This window comes from Falco peregrinus, chromosome 10, assembly GCF_023634155.1.
Source record: "Falco peregrinus isolate bFalPer1 chromosome 10, bFalPer1.pri, whole genome shotgun sequence".
Taxonomy (NCBI): Eukaryota; Metazoa; Chordata; class Aves; order Falconiformes; family Falconidae; genus Falco; species Falco peregrinus.
In genome coordinates this window covers 4,931,658-4,950,814 of record NC_073730.1, presented here as the reverse complement: position 1 = coordinate 4,950,814, position 19,157 = coordinate 4,931,658, and the positions used below count along the sequence as shown (strand labels likewise).

The window sequence follows — 19,157 nt, the reverse complement described above, 5'->3', positions numbered from 1 at the left end:
GCTCAAATAACACAACGTGCATTAGCCAGCCTCCTTGGTGCTCATCTGATCCCAAATTGCCATCTGCCTCATTTCTTGAAGTTGGCTCATTTGGTCAAATGGCCACTGAACTCGGTGGGACTTTTCCTGCCCAAAAAGACAAGTTTGAGCACAAAACAAGTCACCACGTCAGTACAGGAGGCTGCACCACACGGTGTAAATGGTGTAAATATTTAGATGAGATAGACTGCTGTACTGAGGTGCAAGGTTACCACCCAACATGCCCGTGTCCCGGCTCCACGCTGTGACCTGCCGGACACAGGGCCACCTGCGGGGCCATGGCCCGCATCCCCGGCGTGGGGCCCACCCCATAATGGAGGGAATGTGAGGCGAGGGCCACTCGGGACACTGTGGGGTGACCCTAGGGGCCCGACACCTGAGCAGCCGAATCCTGGGAGTCCTTCGGTGTGGGCAAGCGAGGAGGCAGGGTTCAGGCAGCCCGGTTTATGTGGGAAGCCCAGGCCTACTAGCGCTGCTCCTGCCAAACGCTTTTCTGCCAGGGAAGCACGAGGCTGCCCCTGCTGCCCCCGCGCTGAGGGACGGGGGCTCCCCCACAGCGCCGGGGGCCAGCGCCACCCGCCAAGCCGACCCTTCGGCCTCCCGGGCTCCGCGAAGGGGGGATCTGATGGGACCGTTGCCGCTGCGAGGGTCCCGGGGCGGCAGAGGCCGCGTAACGCCGTGGCTGCGGGCCCGGCCCGGGCCCGGCCTCAGCGGGCGGGCAGGCGCCGCGGTTGCCGTGACGACGCCCCGCTGCCCCCTCGGTTGCTATGGCAGCGGGGGAGCCAATCGGCGGGCGCCGCCGCGGGTCGGCGGAGGGAAGGCGCGGGGGAAGGGGTTGCCGGTGGCGCCGCCGGAAGTGGCGGCGGGGGCGGGGCCGGGCCCGGAAGCGCGGCCGGCGCGGCGGGAGGGTCGGGGCACCTCAGCGGGGCGGCGGGAGGAGGGCGAACGAGTGAGTGAGCGAGCGAGCGAGTGAGCGGCGGCGGCTGCCGCGCGGGCCGCTGAGGTTGCGGGACCGGCGCTGCCGGGGCCAGCGGGGCGCGGGCGCTCTCCGCCCGGCCGGAGCGCAGAGCGGGGACACCCCCGCCCCTTCCTTCCTGCCGCCCCTCCCCCGCGGCGGCAGGCCCTGCACGGGAAGATGGCGGCGGCGGCCGGAGGCGGCAGCGGCAGCGGCAGCAGCGGAGGCGGCGCGGGGGCGGCAGGCCGGCCCGGGCTGTGAGACCCGCGGCGGGACGGGGCGGCGAGCAGCGGAGGATGAGCCTGCTGTGTGCGCAGTATCTCCGGTGAGCGCCGGCCGGGGAGCGGCGGGGGGGGGTGTCGCCGACTGCTCTGAGGCGACACTGCGGCCGGCGGCCCCGGAGGCGGCGGGGCGCGGGAGGACGTGCTCCCCTTGGCCCTGAGGAGGCCTTGCGGCGGCAGTGGGGTGCTCGGAACCGCGGGGGGGATGTGACCGGGGCGGGAGTGTGGGGGACCCGGCCGCAACGTTACCGAGCCCCGCGCCGCTGGCGGGGAGCGGGGCCCCGGGCGGGCCGGAGCCGCGTACCGGCGGGCGGGCGGCCTGAGCTGCCGCTGGGCTGCGGGCTGCCCGGCGCGGCCAGGGCTCCCCAGCAAGGTCAAGCCGGTGCCTTGGAGCCGCGGGGAGGGCAGGGGAGCCCGCCGGCTGCCGTACCGGGATTCTCCAGCCCCTTTCTAGCAGGTGCCGTGCTAACCCGCCGCTGCGGAACCACCGCCACGGCTGATCCCGGCGGCGAGGCGAAACCTGCGCTCGCAGCCCCGTGAGGTGCTCCGGGAGAACGGGAGCAGCAGGAGCTGTGCCTCTGCCCTCGGCAGTCGGCCCTCGGCAGTCAGCCCGCGGCCTGCGGAAAACCCTCTGTCATGGCTTATGCAGTGGATCGGTTGGGAGAGAAGCGAGCCTGCTGGGGCAGTGCTGCTTTGAAATGCATTGCTGAACAGAAGCGTCCCTTGGTCCCTGAAGTCGAGAGTACTAGATGCCACATGCTGATATGAGCAGGACTCCAATAGGCTTTTGGGTGAACTTGTCTTTTGGGTGTGAAACCCTCTTTCTCTAGTGATTTTGGAAAGGAGCTTTGCGAGATACAAGTGGCTTTGCATAGCTGTAAAATAGGAAATACTGTGTCGTCTGTGATGCGTTGCCCCTTCCAGAGAACCTCGTGGAAAAGGAAAAGGTATGCCAAAAGGGCATGCATGTTCTGAAGAGCCCTGGGCTTGGGGAGGATTTGTAAAGAGTGAATTCAAGGAGGTTTTTTACATTTCCAAAACACTTTCTATCCAGGGTTCTGAAACACTTTAGCTGTCTCCCCTTACTGATTCTCCAAGTCCTCCCCTTCCTCCTCATCTTTCTTGACTCTCTGTCTGCCTCCTCCTGGTAGACCAAATCCTGTCTCAAGCTTATCTTCAAAAAAAAAAAAAAAAGTGATGTTTTTCGCTAATAGCAAGCTTATGAGCCTTTTTCCTTTCTAGCCTGCTTACCTATGCTGTCTTAGAAAGTTCTTTGTTCTTTTCTGTTACATTATAGAAAAAGCTCTTTAATGCCTTATTGTTAGTTGTCCTCTATGAGTAAAAGACTTGCCTTTTGTACTGTAGCGTATGTCTTAATAATATTGGAACCTCTTGCTCACCTCTCCTACCCTGGGACTATGAGTCTTCAGCTGCCTTGCACTGTTACAAGGCGGTACTGCTGAAGTCACACTTGTCCTGCCCCAGTCACCTTCTTGTACCACCAGACTCTTTTCTTAGTGTTCTGTATTCTGCTGCACCAAGTTGGAGATGCTCCTTGCCTGCCAGCTTCTGGGCAGTAATCACCCATTTCTCTTAGCTTTGTTTCTCCAACGCCGTAGCTCATCCTGGGCCTTTATTACTTTTTCCCGACTGCTTTGTTTGTTTTGTGCCTAATACATTGAGACAGAAGCATCTGGACACTATTACAAATATTACAAGTAGTGACTCCTGTCTTTGTCACCAGGAGTCTTATCTCCTCTTAGAAGGAAAAAACCAGGATGCTCCCCCTCCCAAACTTTTCAAGCACTTTGTAGTCGGCAGTCTTCACCTTCTCCCTCTAAAGAACATTTGGGTTTGTTCCTCTTTGTAGAGGGTAAGCTTCGGAAGATTTTCTTAAAAGCTGTAAAATCTTTTTTACATCCTCAGACAGAGTGTATATTTAAATTATTTCATTTGCATAGGGCAGAATTTGAGCTGCGGATTACTGCAGCCCAAGCTCATAAAGAGAACTGGGAATAGAGCCTCAGATTCTCAGAGCCAGTTCTGTTAGTCCTTTGCCTTAAGGAGGAGGGCATCCTCCTTACTGTAGCATTACAAGCTCAATCCGAGTGTAATGATGGAGGAATAAATAGACAAAAGTATAATGATGTGAAAGGGCAGCTTAACAAAACATTGTGCCAAATGAAAATTAGCAGTTGGTCGCTGCTAGTATTCATTGTCTTAAAACTAAGGAGGGACAGAAAAGTTTTTTTGTCAGAAATTTTTCTCTGTGTATTTGAAGTTTAGGCAGAAGAGAGGTGAGTTTCTAAGGTGACCACATAATGGTTGAACAACTAGCGAAATAATGACTCTGCAAGAATTGAGATGCTGAAAAAAATGAGCAAGGAAGAAAGGACTTTTAGCTGGACTGCCTTAACTCCTCCACTACCAGTCTCTTGCTTTCTGTATAAATGTATATGAACCAAGTGTTTTAGAATGCTGTCCTTCAAAGACTGTGCCCCTTCAAAGTGAGAACAGAGAAAACACTTGAGACTCCTACAGAAGTCTTCCAGAAAGAGCAAAGAAGGTCAAACTTCATGTACTGAGTCTTTCAGAAGTTGCAGGAGAGTCAGTTTTTAAGTCAGCTTCATACATTGTAAGAAAGTGTTGGGATTTTTGCTTTCCTAGTCTTATTCTTTTCAAGGTCACCTTTCAAGAGTGTTGGAATGTATTCTGTCCCATCTAGTTTCCTAGATCCTTCTTTCGTGTCGTTGTTTGAGTCTCTTCTCAAAGATTTGCATTGCATCTGGTGGGGTGAGTAGACCTTTCAGGATGTTCTTTCAGAGATCTCTTGGGGGAAAAAGAGGCACGGTTTGTGTCTCTGGTCAGGTGAATGTTTTTGTCTCATCTAGCTAAAAATCTCTATCCATTAATTTGTGCTGCTTTGGGAATCTACAAGTACTCCCCGTAAATGAAATTAATCTCACGAGGCAGTTGTTTTACAGTAAATGTGTCATGTATCCTTGCTAGGTACAGAAGTAGTCACTTCTAAAGCAAATTATCGTTACCGATAGGGTTTCTAACAGAATACCACAGAAACTTCAGAGTGCATCCTTTCTTATAAGACAGTATTGAGCTTTAGTCCATGTTCGTTCACTTTAAAGAAATGATCTTCATTGCCAATTTTATATGTTAATGTTCAAAATATAGTTAACTTGGATTCAAAAGTTTAGCAGTTTGAGATATGACTGTTTTGATTGCATTTCACAAAGATGTGAGCTCAGTTACTAGTTAAATGTGGCATTACCCTGCTAAATTGTGGCTTTTAGCACTCTGTAAACATAGAATAAAAAGTGCTTGAATTACAGGGCTTGAACACTGCTTAGAAATTCTAGTGCTGACAAACCAGTAGGTAGTTTCCTGTAGCCTTATGATGAGGCTATAACCAACTTCATTAAAGGTTTGACTGTTTTAATAATTTAAATTGTGGCTCTCTTTTCAAAGACTCATCAGTAGCTCTATTAACTTCTGCATCTGCTGTGTCTCTTCATGGTTGCTCCTTTGCCGTCTGCCGGTCTGTGACGCACCTCTTGCAGTGTTTCTTCACAGTTAATGGAGGAGGGTAGAGCAGGGGTAATTTAGACCTGCAGTCTGTGCATGGGCATGTTCCAGTACTGATTCCTGATCAAGATGGTGTAGAGTTGATGTTTGTTAGTGCTGAAAAGGCACAAACCTTGTTACTGTTTGAAACCTAGAATGAGTCTCGGTGAGACGGGCAGAATCAGTTAATTATTTTTTTAATAATTATCTTGAGAGTATATGGAGGAAAACGTTAGTAAATGCAACTTCTTAACAGAGAATCTTGAAACGTGTACCTGCAGCATGCTTCCTGGAATTCATAGCATCACAAAGCAACTTGGACTTCAGGTGACCTGAGGAGGTCCCTGTCCAACCTCCTCCAAGCAGGGGCAGCCCTGGGGTCAGACCAGGTTGCTCAGGGCTTGATCCACTCAGGTCTTGAAAACCTTCAGGAATGGAGGCAGCTCAGCCTTTTGGGGCAGCCTGTGCTATTCCTTGACTGTCATAAAATCATTTAGGTTGGAAAAGATATTTAAGACCATGGAGTCCAACCATTAAGCCAACACTGTCAAGTCCACCGCTGAACCATCTCCCTAAGCACCACATCTACATGTCTTTTAAATGCTTCCAGAGATGAAAAAGATTTTCTTTACATGCAGTCTGAACCTCTCATATTTTGACTTCTACCCGTTGTGTCTCATTCTCCCGCCACATGCCACTGCAGAGAGCCTGGCTCCATCTTCTCAGTCCCCTCCCTGCAGGCATGTGGCTGCTGTGGGTGCCCCAAAGCCTTCCCTGCCCCAGGCTGACCGAGCCCCACTCCCACGGCCTCTCCTCCAGCCCCAAATAACAAGTGCCTCAGCCTTGACTGCCCTGGGGGCTCTGCTGACCTACCTCCAGTTGATCCACATCTTTCTTGATTTGTCTCGATATCCAAACAAGACCAGTCAGTCTTGGAAAGTATTCCCTCCAGCTTTTTTATGTTCTGAAATTTAGTGCTACTTTCATACATTTACTTCTGAATTTCAAACAGGGGAGGAGTAGTGGAGAGATCAAATACTGCATTGGCCTTTCAGGAGGCACCTCATAGCACAGTGGTTTGGGTTTTTGTTTTTGGTTTTGTTTTGTTTGTTTTTTTTCCTCTCCATACAAGGTGTTTCTAGCATTTGATAGCTAGAATTGCTGCCAATATTTAGTATTAGCAACACTTACTCCTCTTTAAGGCAGAGGGTAATGGTTTAAAAAGGCAAATAAAATTGATGATTATTACTGCTTACTACCGATGAACAAACTTTTTGCGATGATCTATGAAGTAAAAAGAATTACAATTAAAAAAGTGTTAAGCAGTTTCCCTCTAAGCTTTCTGCTGAAGGAAATTCATCTTGCTGAGAGCCCCAAGACATGCACTATACCCCTTGGGTCTTTGGTCAGCTGTTTATTGCTCTCTTGTTCCTGTTACGAGGATTTGGATTATTGAGCATCCTCTTGCCACCCAGGGACAACTTGTGCTAAAGTCACAAGCTGTCTGCATGCACTATCATAGTTCAGATACTTTTATTCAAGCCTAGATTCCGAAGGCTTGCGTGACTATACCGCTTAGGGCTTTTTTTTCTCCTTTCTCAAATGGATTGAACAAATTTTAGCAGCCTTCTACAGAGGGATACAAATTTCAGAGTTAGTTGTTGCCCTTAACTTTATGAAAGTTAGCTGGTTAGAAGAGTCATCCAGATGAGCTCAGCTGGTGTAAACTGGCACATGCAGAGTTTCATGTCAGCCCTGGCGTGTGCGTTTCTGTGCGTGGAGTTTGAGTTTGCTTCTCTGTACGGAATTAACAGTGAGGATTTGAATGCTTGTGCAGTTCAGCAGGTGGTGGGCACGCTTTTCTGCCGGAGGGACTGGCGGGAAGGTGACTATGTATGAGCGTGTGCCAGAGGAAAGAGGGCTGCAGTAATGAGAGAACTTGACCTTACTAGCTTAGTACATGGCAAAAGCTTGGCCATATAGACAAAGGGTGTGTTTTAGACTTGAACTGCTCCTGACAGATGTTTCTCACTCTCCCTCTCACCTGCAGCCCTGATTTGATGGTGTAAGTTTATGGCCAGGTGAACTGGACTGGGGAACTGTGCTAGGTTAAAACTTCTTTTGTTTTGTGTTTTTTACCTATGGAGCTTAGCCTGAGTGGGTTTCCTGATCCCATTTGTCATGTTACCGCACATGTGCTGACACATGTGAAGTTGCGTGTAGCAGGAGTGAGGGCCTAATAGTAAGGGCAGGGTAGGACTGCTTCTAGTGATAGTACTCATTATCATTAAAATGCTCACTGACCCATAACACTAGTAAATAATGTCCCATTTCCTACAGTATAGCTGTAGCTATATATTGAATATATATATACAAAAAATATAAAATATATAGAATGTAGCTGATATCACTGTCACAAACAGTACCCCTGTTTTCAGTCTGGGCTGAGAGTCTCTCCCCTGGTTTTTTTTCTTGCTGCAGAACACAGCTGATTGTGGATGCTGTTACGGCACTTTCTTTGTGCTGTGCTTGAGGTTACTTGCAAAACAGTGTTCCAGTGACCTAGAAGTGCAGGTTAGTGTAAGTAAAGTTACAGCTGTATTTATTTATTTATTTTTGATGGCAGGGATGATTCTTTTAGCATTTAGTTCTTGTTCAAACCTGTGTATTCCTACGTAGTTTGATCTTTATTGAAAAGGAGAAGGTTCTGTTGTGGCAGTGAAACGAGGTGATGTTTATCTGAAGTTTTGATGAGGCACTTAAGCTGCACCAAAGCATTTTGAGAAGGCTGCCCTCTTCCTGAACACACGGTTTGGAGGTTTTTTTGCTGAGTTTCTTCATTTCAGTGCATGGTAAGAAGATACATTTGCTTGGTGAATGCTTAGCTATTTTACTTAAGTACTCAAAGTATACTGTGATATTCAAGCTACTTGTAAAACCTGTTTCTTCTGTCCTAAGAGTGCATCTTCCATACAGCAGCTTCATAACAAGTAATCCTAGCCTGCTCCAGTGAGATGTTTTTTGCCTTCAAATCAGCTGATTTGAAGGCACTGAATTGTAACACTAACTTTTACGTCAAGCAACTTAAAACGTTATTTAAATCAGTGTGGAATATGAAGCTGCCCTGCTTTTCAGTTTGCTATGTTGGCTATTGCATGCATTTTTTTAGATGTCTTGGTGCTTCCCCCTTGAGAAGAAAGGCTGTCTGCAGTCATTGTTCAGAACACTTGGGTTGATGGGAGAAGACAGTGACTTGATGGATGGATGCCTTGGCATCTTCCCTGCCTTGCCCAGCCAGCAAAAATCGGTGTGGAAGAGGAGTAACTGTAGTTCAAGTGCATGGTGGGGAGGGAGGGAGGAGAGGATAGTTTTCTGTAGCATCTGATTTTGTTCAATGAGGAGCTGCAGGGGGTTGTAGAGTTTTAAGGGTCCTTCATCACTGCTGTTGGGTCTTCACAACAGCAGCAGAGATTCACTAGCAGGAGTGGACTCCTCAGAGTAAGGAATGGTGGAGGAACAGTTAAGGAATGCAGCTGTAGTGTATAAAGAGTATATGTGGGAGGACATTAGTTACTGCTCTTGTTACTTTGAACTTGAGACTTGTCCTCATCTCACTTGAAAGCTGTGCAGCTGCTGAGAAGCAGGAGGGGAATAAAACCACAGGTTTGTTTCCTTCAAATCATTAGCAGAACTGCATACTTTGGTCCTGTACTTTACAATGTATTACTAGGGAGGTCATAGATTTCGGTGGTGGTTGGTAAAACGTAAGGTTTTCCTGTGCTCACGGGAGGTGTGGCAGCTTTACTCTATCTTACTGCAGTTAAAAGAATAGAGGACTAACGTAGTGTTTATTGTGGAGTGACACGAGGAATCGTGGAGCTGACTCATGGGCCATAGTTTCTCACTCTTGCACAGGAGGGAGGGCTGCTGGCTCTTCTTGTATGTGCCTCTTGAGCGCTCGTGTTGTTGCATGCAGTATCTTGTTGAATGTAACTTCACAGTTGTACTGGTTACATCACCAGCTCTCACTTGTGCAGCCGTGCTCAGAGTCCTGCCTTTAGGCAATGTTTCTAGACTTGTCTGGCCACTGCTTTTTTTCCCATTTGAATTTAAGAAGAACTTCTGATCGTAAGCTTGGGGACTTCCTCAACAACCACATGAGGGGGAAGTGGCTTAAACAGTGTTCTGAGACTGTGTATTTCAATTCCTCTGAGTTAAATCAGCAGCTACCTGTTAAGATCAATGTAATGTTGTGAGTTGGGGTGGAATAAGAGCTTTTTGAGTAACTTTAGGCCTGCTTTCTTTTCTTTCTGTATTCCAGTAGGACTTTTCTCCGATTATTCACACTGGCTTCTGCACTCAAGGGATTATCATAAGGAACCAGAAGGCTGAGGAGTCTCTTGGGATTGTTACACAGCCGTGGGCGACAGACTGAATTTCACTGATGGGACTCAAATCAGAGATACCCTTGAGGTACTTAGGAGTCCTGCTAGAGTTAATTTTCTCTACCACCTTTAGGGAAAATGTGATTTTTCTGGAAGTACTTATGATGTCTCTAATACATCAACAGTCTATTTCTTATATTTTAATTTCATTGTCTGTGGTGTTGAAAGTATCCTCTAGTGCTCAGCCCTGTTGAACAGTGTTCTGCTTCATCTAATATTGGTATGTATAAGCTGATTTTTATTTTATTTCCTCATCCCCGCCCTCTGAAGTATTGTCTGTTTTGAGTGTGCGGGCCCCACTTGTCATATGGCTGAATTATCTCAGAGAGCTGCTCTCTAGCTGTTAGGAAATGAGAAATTAATTCTGAATGTATTCCCAGTGAAACCTTTAAGATTGATTCTGCCAAATGAATGTGGGGGGAAATTCTTGAATTCCTTCAAAGAATTGTAGGCAGAGATTAGACTTTTTGTTTGGATGAAGTAAAATAGACCTTTTGGGCATCAAGAGTCTATATTTCAGACTTACTTTGGTGTTTCTTGGTGCCTTGATTTAATGAGGCCTTGACAGTTGTTCCTATTTGATCAGGCTACAGCAAAGGGCAGTTTAGAGCCAGCTTGTTCTAGGCCCCTTTGGACTCGCCCGAGGTCTGTGCTGTTATTTAATCACAGTTTAACTTCCCTACAGGTATTGTCACAAATAGAAAGATTTTTTGTTAGATCTGTTGGGAAGATCATTTCCCCCCCTTTGTTTTATGATAATCCTACAAATTTTGCTACTCTTTCTGTTGCAATGAAAGTCTCCTGGTTATTTGCTTTGCCATGTCCTGCCTTGGTCTCGCCGTGATTTGAAGAAAGCATATGGATATTGCTATGTGTCAAACAGCTGCGAGTGTGTGATAATCTTTTTTTAAACCAGGGTTTCCTGTAGCCAGCTAGGAACCTTTGACAGACTCCAGCTTCGGTTCCTTCTGCAGTCAGTACTGGTTTTGGCTGTGCCTTTGAGCATTCATGCTCTTAATATGAGGTTCACTTGAGCCATTAAGAGGGGTCTTCAGGGTAGTTTTTCCAAACTAGCCTAATAATAAATAAAACTAAAATGCTAATCATCTGTCCCTATGAAGAGGGGGAGAAAGAAGGATGGGGCAGGACTTTTGTCTGTGGAATAGATGCTAGTTGTCTGTCTTGGAGTAGGGTGAAGTACTTGTCGAGGCCAATGCGGTGACAGAACTTCTGAGCATAGAGGCTTGATCTAGTCAGCTGTTACCTGGAAAAAGCCAATTTACTAGTGGGTCTCTTTTTTGTAAATTGCAATAAAAATAGTGTGCCAAGGATTTAAGCCACATTTTTTAATATTAAGAAAAACCCAAAGCCACCAAGAGCATGTAGAAACATGAGAACTGTAGCAGCTCTTAGAGCTCCAACATGCAGCTGCACTTACGAGTAAAACAGAGGAAATGTAATTTCAATGTGAAAATAAGGTGAGATTTTTCTATGGGTTAATAATTATAAATGAAATTATTAAAGGACGCAGAATAAACTTGCAATAAAAATCTAGAAGGTGTTTTAGTTTATGCATATTGGTGGTATTAAGACAAAGTTGAACATACATGTGAAATCTTTAACTAGAAAAAGAAGTGATAAGCTGCCTGATATGCTTTGTCAACATTCATTTGAATTGAAGGCATGAATTTAGGAGCATGCTGCATAGATTATGCTAAGGCATGAACTTTTGGCAGTTTTTCCACCCAGTTTGAACATACCCTGACTATTTCATTTTAGATATTTATTTCGTTATGAGGTAAACTGTAGGAGTTACGGGGCTTGGGGCAAGGCCAGTTGTAGGGGATTGTGGCTTGCAAGGTGTTCGGTCCAGCTTCAGCTGAAGTACTCATCTTCTGGTTTTTGTTACCAAAGACTAAAATAACCTCTAAAGGTTGAAACTATCTAGAAAGGTGTTTCCAGTATCTTTCTAATGAAATGTCAAATGCTTGCTGATGCTGCTTGTGCAACTACAGACTATTTTGATAGCTTCCATCATAAATGACTAGGTAGAAGTTAAGACTAAAAAAAGTGATTTATCTACTTGTAACATTACATTATGTATTCAGGATTTTGGGATACTCTTTCAAAATCAATTCACTTTGGATTAGAGATGGTTATTAAAAATACGTTTTATATCGTGTATAACTGATTCTATGCCTGAAATAATTCTTCAGGAACTATAAAACTAGAAACTGCTGTGTTAGTGTTAAGTGGAAAGGCCCAAGAGTGTCTTGTGTTTAGGAATGACAGACCACAAAGGGGTGAAGATCTTTGACCCTTTAACGACTCAGCTGCAGGAAGTGTTATCTGTATGGTCAAAAATGCTGTTGAACATATGGGCTTTAGATTTTGTGGTTAGAGCAATGCGATTCAGCTAGTTTCCAGGCTTTATTGTCAAATGCTGAAATACAGTGCCAAAAATATTCTATTTTAAAATTTGTTTTGGACATGCTGGTGTACTATATAAAACATTTGATGACAAGGTCCAAGCTATTGTGGTTGCAAAGTGAAATGCCAGGGCTGAGTTGGCTTGTGCAACCCGAGTAACGCACAAGTGTTGAGTTAGTAACCAAAAATTGCGTAGTCACATACTGAATTGCTTCCTGGCGTCATCCCTTCTTGATTAATATGTGGCAAAGATTCAGAAAATGTCTTCTCAGTCTGAGGATGGTCCCTGCCTCTTCACCACCTGATGAAGGTAGCAGCAGGTTGAGCAAGGCTGGCGATGTTTGCTGGGAGGAAGGACCCAAAGTGGGTGAGCCCAAGGCATACTGCAGTTCTTTAAGCCAAGATTTGGTGCCATGTGGAAATGGTTTAGCAAGGTGATGGGGACAGGCTGCTTTCGGGTTAGAGGTGTCTGCCTCTGGAGGATTTCAAAAACAAGAACTCAGATGTTTGTCACAGAACACCAGGGTGCAGGAATGGGTTGCGTAACCTTCTGAGGTCCTTTTCCAACCTCAAGATTTGATCTTCAGGCTGGATGGATGTGTTAGTCCACCGCAATGGACCCTTTTGCTCGGCTGTTGCAGAAGGTAAAATGAGTGTAATGAACAAGTCTGGTCTGACTATTGAATGGGAGATTGCAGTTCAGAAAACTGCATTCAGATTTGTTTTCTACGGAGTTTATGTTCAGTAAAGATACACTAAACCCCAAAATTTTTCCATTTGTGAGTCGTAAAGCAGATACCAGTTTGTAGTTGGCTGAACATCATGTGAACTTTTCTAGATACAGAACTAGAAAGGACTCTGTCTTAAGGTCTCAAGATTTAAATTTGAAATAAGATTATTTTTATCAAAAAACATTTAATCTCCAAAAGCAGGATTAACCTTGAAAGTTATAAATTTGCTCAGATGCTTGCTTCGAACCAATTCATTAGTTTTTAAAGCAGGAAAGGTAGGTTACTGGTTAACCGGCAGGGCTCCTCCGGGCAGTGGCTGCAGCCGCAGCTCTGTGCGGAGGCAGTTTGGACCTGCTGTGAGCAGAGCTGCGGAGGTCAGCTGGGCTCAGCCAAGTGAGCGGCACTGCTTCAGCCAGGTTGGTTTTCCTCCAGATCTATTTGTGTTCAGCAGGGCTCCAAAGCTTCAAGCTGCACCCTGCCTAGAGAGGGGCAGTTCCTGTAGGAGTGTATCCATGCTGTTTCGCTCCTGACCCTAACACAATTTCCTAGATCTGAGCAGGTTGGATGGGCCATAGGTTTCTCCTTCAGCTCAGCGCAGACCCAGAGGGTAACGTGCATGTACTAGGGGTACGTGTGTTCTGGCGATAGACTCTTGGCTACTGTAGCTGACAGCCGGTCTGGCTGAGCCGCTCCCACACCTGAGGAGAACCAATACAGGTGACTACGGGAGAGTTGGGTGTTGCTAAACCAGAAGTCACATTAGAGGTTCAGTAACAACCATAGCCCCATGCAGCTCCATTGAGTATCCGTGGTACCTTGTGCCACATTTAAGCTTTTGTTGAAATGTGTAGTAAATATTGCTGGTTGTGGTGTTTGAGGTGAGAATTTAATGATCATGGTGGGTTTTTTAGTTAGAAATTACTGTATTTGATAGAACTGCATTGAACTTGTGGTGGTAGAGGATTCTACCTCTCTCTTATTTCCATACTTTTTTGGGGAAAATAATCATTCGTATATTCTCTAGTTGAAAAGTAAGTATGTTTAAGAACAGCATTGCCTCTGTGTTTCTGATAGACAATGGGGAGCAGCTAATGAGACCCCTGTAAGCAACTGGCAATGAGGCACTGAGTACCCATTTAATTATCATAAATGGATGATATAATTCTCCCTGACTGGTGTTCAGCCTTTGTGCCATAGCTGTGCTTTCAGAGTGTGGCTTGCATTTAGTTTCAAGATGGACAATTGAAAATAATATCTATTCTGGGTATGTCACATTTGTGTTCAGATATGTGTCTTGTGTAATGTTTACATAAATGTGCGTTTTTATAAAATGAGTGGGGTTGGGAAAAAATCAACTTCATACAATTATTGAATGAATAACTAAATATCAATAATGTTGCTTTAGGCCTTATGTTTTTGAAGGTCTTGACTACCTGGACATAGATCTCTGTATCAGTGGTTGGAGGGTGCATGTTCAAAATGCTGAACTCTGCTGTATCTGTTGTAGTTAACTTGCTACAAGCACAGTATGAGGGGTTACTCATACTTTATTTTTGCCACCTCTGGTGACATCTAATATATTTGCTTTCTCTGTCTGCTCCTTAGCAAGAAAGACAGTATCTTGAATCCCAGTAACTGACTCTTTAATGGTCATTACTTCTTGTGTCAATGTGAGTCGTTCTCAGTGTTCCTGAGCATAAAAATCCGTGTTTGCCAGTGGGCGAGGAGTAATTTCAGAGGAAGGGGGTCCATAGAAAACGCTGAAAATCAGCAAGATACCTTGTTTTTATATCTCAAGCTATTAGAGAAGGCTAGAGGCAGCAGGAAACTGCTGGACATGAAAGTCAGGACTTAGAGGGCTGCAGGTATTGCTCTCTTCATGCAAAGTGGGGTGGACTTTCCAGGGGTAAACGTATGTCACCTTTGTAACTAGCTCCTAGCTGCAGGCGCTCTGCTCTCCAGCTCCACAGGTGGGTGAGAATGTATATTTTATCTGTGTTGCAGGAATGTGGCACTAAACTGACTGTGTAATTACCAGCCTTTAAATGTAATATTATGCTTGCCTGGGAGTTCTCATACAATGTCCAGGGAGGGTTGACATCTGCTGCCTAACCTTAGCTGGTCTGGCTTCTGCAGGGTGGACTTAAATAGCCTAACTTTCTGAAACTGAGTTGATGATATCTGTCTGAAGGTGGTCTTGATGCTCAGATTTCTGCATTTTCCTGTAATTCTGGACATGGTTTTCATAATGCAAAAACTGTTAAATGTTATTTTAACATAGATCATCTGCATTTTCCATCCATTAACATAAGTGAAAATTTCACCAAATCAGGAAGTGTAGTATAACAAATGAATACTGATGTTACTATATTTTTATCACAACTGAAACCTGATATTGTGTGCACTCTGATAAGAGCAGATTTGAAAGAGCAGAAGACAGTGATATTACAAGGGCATAATTTGTTGGGGTTTTTTGTTTTGTTCTGGTTTGGTTTTTTTTTTTGTTCAGAAAGTAATTGTATTGCTTTTTCTTGCTCAATCTCAAAACCTTGTGGGAACTACCATAAGAAGTAAGGATGTGGATGCAAACTTCTCACATCCTACTTAGTGCGGTAGTCATATGGATTAATAATGCTCCTGTGTGCTTACCAGAAGTTCCTTATTGTGGGTAGTGAGCAAGCAGAGCTTTATGATTTTTCTCTTGGACATATGCATCTTTTTAAGGGAGTGGGCTGTGAATCGATTGGAAGGCAAACTTGAAGTTTTTGTGCCCTCACACATTTAAGACTGCTTTATTTTTTAAAAACTGGCTTGTCCTACGGGTAGTATAAAGATCAAGGAGATATGCAGATAGATTATGTATTCTAAAACCTTTTGGCTTTGACTTGTTCAGCTGCAAAGCTGATGTGTTGTCAGCCAGTGCAGTAAAGGTGATACTGTATGGATGCTGATGAGCAGACAGGGTATTCCATAAGAGTATTCGTTTGTTGACAGTTTCCTGTTAAACTTTCATTTAAAGGTATTCCTTAACATGAAGATATCCATGTCTAGAAGTGCCACATGTCAAGTATCCATTGGTTATTTCCTGAGCATGCCTTTTTTATAGTTATTAAATTGTTATTAAATAGTTATTAAAGCCTTCGGTAATTTGCTCTTAATTTTTCTACACTGAAAGTACTGTCAGGGTTACCTATGGAGCCACACTGTCAGCTCCTGGAAGGCGGACAAGGTGTATAAGGAGGGTGGAGTTCTTGTGCTTTCCTTTCATGGCCAACATCTGTTTAGAGGTTAGTTTTCTCCCTTATGGCTCCAATAAAATTCCAGATAACTAGTAGGTCAAGATGGAAAGTTAAAAAAACAGCACAGTCAGTATTTTAAAAATATCTTTACAAACCAGCGACTATGGAAAACACAGCTGAGCTTTCCTGAGCTAGTTTTGATGCTGTACATTTATTCCAAGCTATTTTTGTTTGAATTGGAAAATACAGGTTTGGTGGCTATTTAGTTTGCAGATTACTGACTCAAATTTTAGAACTCTTTGGAATAGACACAGGCATATTACTGATCTTGAATGGATCCTGAACTGGACCTATGGACTGGATTCCATTTATGAGACATTTAACTCACATTTGCAGCACTGCTCTTCTAATAAGGTTCAGACTCACTCCTGTGCTCAATGTGAGCTCTAGGCTGTAACGAGAGGGAGAGCAGAGACTTCGATGGAGGCAGTTGAATGCTAGAACCCTGAGCAGGGTAGAAGATTTGTATTTTCTCCCATGTAGATTTATATCAGAGGAGACTAAGCACATATAAACTTCCCTTAGGGTAGCTTTTACCTGTTGGGCATATCTTTTAAAAATCTTGATACAAAGGAAGTGACTTCCATGAAACTGGAGGGAAAAAATGAGTTTGAATGAAGCTGACTGCAATGGTACTTTTACTCATATCTGGAGAGGAGGATTGTCAGTTCTGATCAAACTTGGATAGAGTTGCTTTTGGTGGTTGCCTTTTGAGGATGATTATTATGACTTGCTTCTAATAGAGCCTGGACGAGGAGAAAGGGGGAAGATGGGATAAACAAGAACCTATTGTGTGTCCCCATTTCTTGCTATCCCTCTCAGCTGAGGTGGGAACAAGAAGGCAATAGAGCAGAATTCCGTGTGGAGAGGGTTTGGGTTCAGATGGTGATAGCATTGCTTTAGCATATGTCTTTAGAATTGTTGTTTTTATTTGCACAGTTACACTGATGCTAAATTAATTGTTTGCATGACTTTGGTATCTGGCTATAATCTGATAATGCCATTGGTCAAAGAAATCAGCTGTACCCTGACTTCAGCTGCCTGGAACAGGAATAATAAGCTTTAAATGTGTAAAAGTGACAGTAAGGTGGTACCATTGAAGGTGTTTTTCATTGCCGTAACTGGGAAAACTGTCCTTTCAGTGTCAAAGGCACATGGAGCGTTTAACTTGACCCATAGCCTGAGGTTCTCTTGCTATGTCAGTGAGAGCTGACATCACCCAAACCTGGCTGCTCTCAAAGCAAGTGATTCCAGCACTTAATGAAAACTACAGACATTTAAATTAGGTGGTGACAGTTGCAAGTTCGGAACGTTAAAAACTTGTTCCATAAAGATAAAGCTGCTTTTAAAAAAGTTGTTAAACAGTGCGTATCTGGTGCACAAGTGAGTAGGTGAAGTCTATACACAAATAAGTAAAATCTATTCTGGACTCCCTATAACACTACAAAATCCTGACTGACCAGTTTCTCTTTCAGGAAAAGGTGTGTCAGGCTGTTAACTGGAGTTGCTGTCTGAAGCCTGTTATATTCAGGTGATAGTGAATTAATAGGTGAAGGAAATAGCAAAGATGGGGTTGATCCACAAGACCCCTGCTACTGTTATTCAGGTATAAAAATCTAGGTTTGTGTACAATGCTAAGATTGCTATAAAAATATTTCGCTTTGATGGATCCTTGTTAGAGATACAGTTGCTGTGTCAAAAATCAAAATAGTTCAGGGAAGTCGGAGTTATTTCTGGATCTTCCAAAATCCAGCCTTTAGTGAAGTTTACCAGCTGTGAATCATTAGTGCCCAGTGAGTCTCTAAAAACTGCTAATAAAGCTTTATATTTTAGCAAGTGTTAGTGGTTACTTTTGGGAATGGAAGGAAGAATGCTTATTTCCCATAAAACTGTCAGCCACTTATATCAGACAGTAATTTTTGCTCAGTGCTGAACTCCAGATGTGAGTGCTGTACTGGGTACAGTGTTCAGGGTCTTCTGAGCAACCCAGCTCCCCCTAAATCTCCTGTAGGATATTCAGTGCCTGTGCTTTCCTGCTGCTTTCCCCTGCCCGGAATCAGCATGGGTATACTTAAATGCAAACAGAGGTATTAAGTCATTATAAATTTTTGTTGAAGTTAACTATTATTTTGAGAAAAAATCTAAAACAGTACTTGCTGGATGTTCTTTTGGAGTTCCTTTTGGGTGTGAGCCTTGCCATGTACTGGAATGATTAAAATAAACAGTAGTTTGCTTCAAGTGTTAAGTGTATTTGAATTTTTTACTATGTTGGTATAGAAAATTTACCTTCCCCACTCAAAATGAAAAATTTCCTACATCTATTCTGTATATGTTCTGTATCTTCTGACTACCTTTCAGAAGAAGGAAAACTTGCTGGCGGTGCCCTTGATGAGCCTTTGGATCAGTCACCTGCTGAGGCTTGCTAGGCTGCAGGCACTTCTCATTGTGGTTCAATTTCTGCAGGTACCTCTGGGGAGGAGAAGTGCAGGAATCTAAATTCCTGCTTGGAGTGAAACTACCCTGACCATTTAATATGGTTTTTTAGTTTGTAGAGTATTCACAGGACAAGTGATTGGATTCTGATCGCTTTTATAAGCCTAGCTGCCTGGACTCATTACCCATTTTAGTACTGTAAATCCTCAATTCCGTGTCAGCGGATTTGTGTCACTGAGATTTGATAAGGGAATGATACAGCTGCTGATGCTTCAGGGCTGCCAGGGGAAAACCAAGTGGAGTTCCCCTTTAAGCATGGTGGAAAGCAGAGTGTTGTGTTCAGTGGTTTGTTTTTTGTTGGGTTTTGGGTTTGGTTTTTTTTGTGAGGTCGGGGGTTTTCCACATTTTTTGTAGAACTTGTGCCATAGCAGATCATGCCTGGTTCATCCTCGCTGTGTAAATGAGATGAGTGTGGTGTAAGTGAGGCTTGACTTTGACCTGTTGCACTTCCAGAAATATTGGGTGTTAGCTGAGTAGCACAAGACTGCTGCTTTGAAGACTTGGGCTTAAATTTTTTTGCTTTTCTGTGCTTGGTGAAGCTTGTTAGCGAAAGTGTGCTTCTGTAGAACTGCTAATGCCTTCTTACAGGTGCAGTGTGTGGTATATGCAGAACTGAAAAATTTTCATTATGCATGCTTTGAATTATAACAGAACTGAGGAATATATATTGAAACAGATGAGCTTTTTTAGGGGGCAACAGTAAAATAGACCTGTTTGTTCAGTGATACATGGATGGAGTTCAAAGTCAGGTGCATAAGAAGGTTAGGAAACTTGGTTTATGAAGGTCAACTTTATAACCTATGAGAGAACTGATGGTTCAGAGTGCATTTAAGTGTTTGGCTTTTCAAGTGGCTGTTGTACAAAGGCAGTGATCAGTAGCTGGGTGTGCTGTGGGGAGGGCTTGG

At 44.3% G+C, this 19,157-nt stretch overlaps 1 protein-coding gene across 8 annotated transcripts in view; it reads left to right on the top strand.

The window, feature by feature from the left end:
* The first annotated feature begins 946 nt into the window (after positions 1-946).
* SMG7 (SMG7 nonsense mediated mRNA decay factor) overlaps positions 947-19,157 on the top strand; it is a 53,930-nt gene continuing 35,719 nt past the window's right edge. For 2 of the 8 annotated variants that reach the window (XM_055815187.1, XM_055815189.1), the window contains exon 1: positions 947-1,319. In XM_055815187.1, the coding sequence (XP_055671162.1) occupies positions 1,291-1,319 (29 nt within the window). In that variant the 5' untranslated portion in view covers positions 947-1,290. Of the gene's footprint in view, positions 1,320-9,175; positions 9,328-9,398; positions 9,520-19,157 lie in introns of those variants that run through there. The other 6 variants (XM_055815186.1, XM_055815185.1, XM_055815192.1 and 3 more) reach the window with 6 other exon arrangements.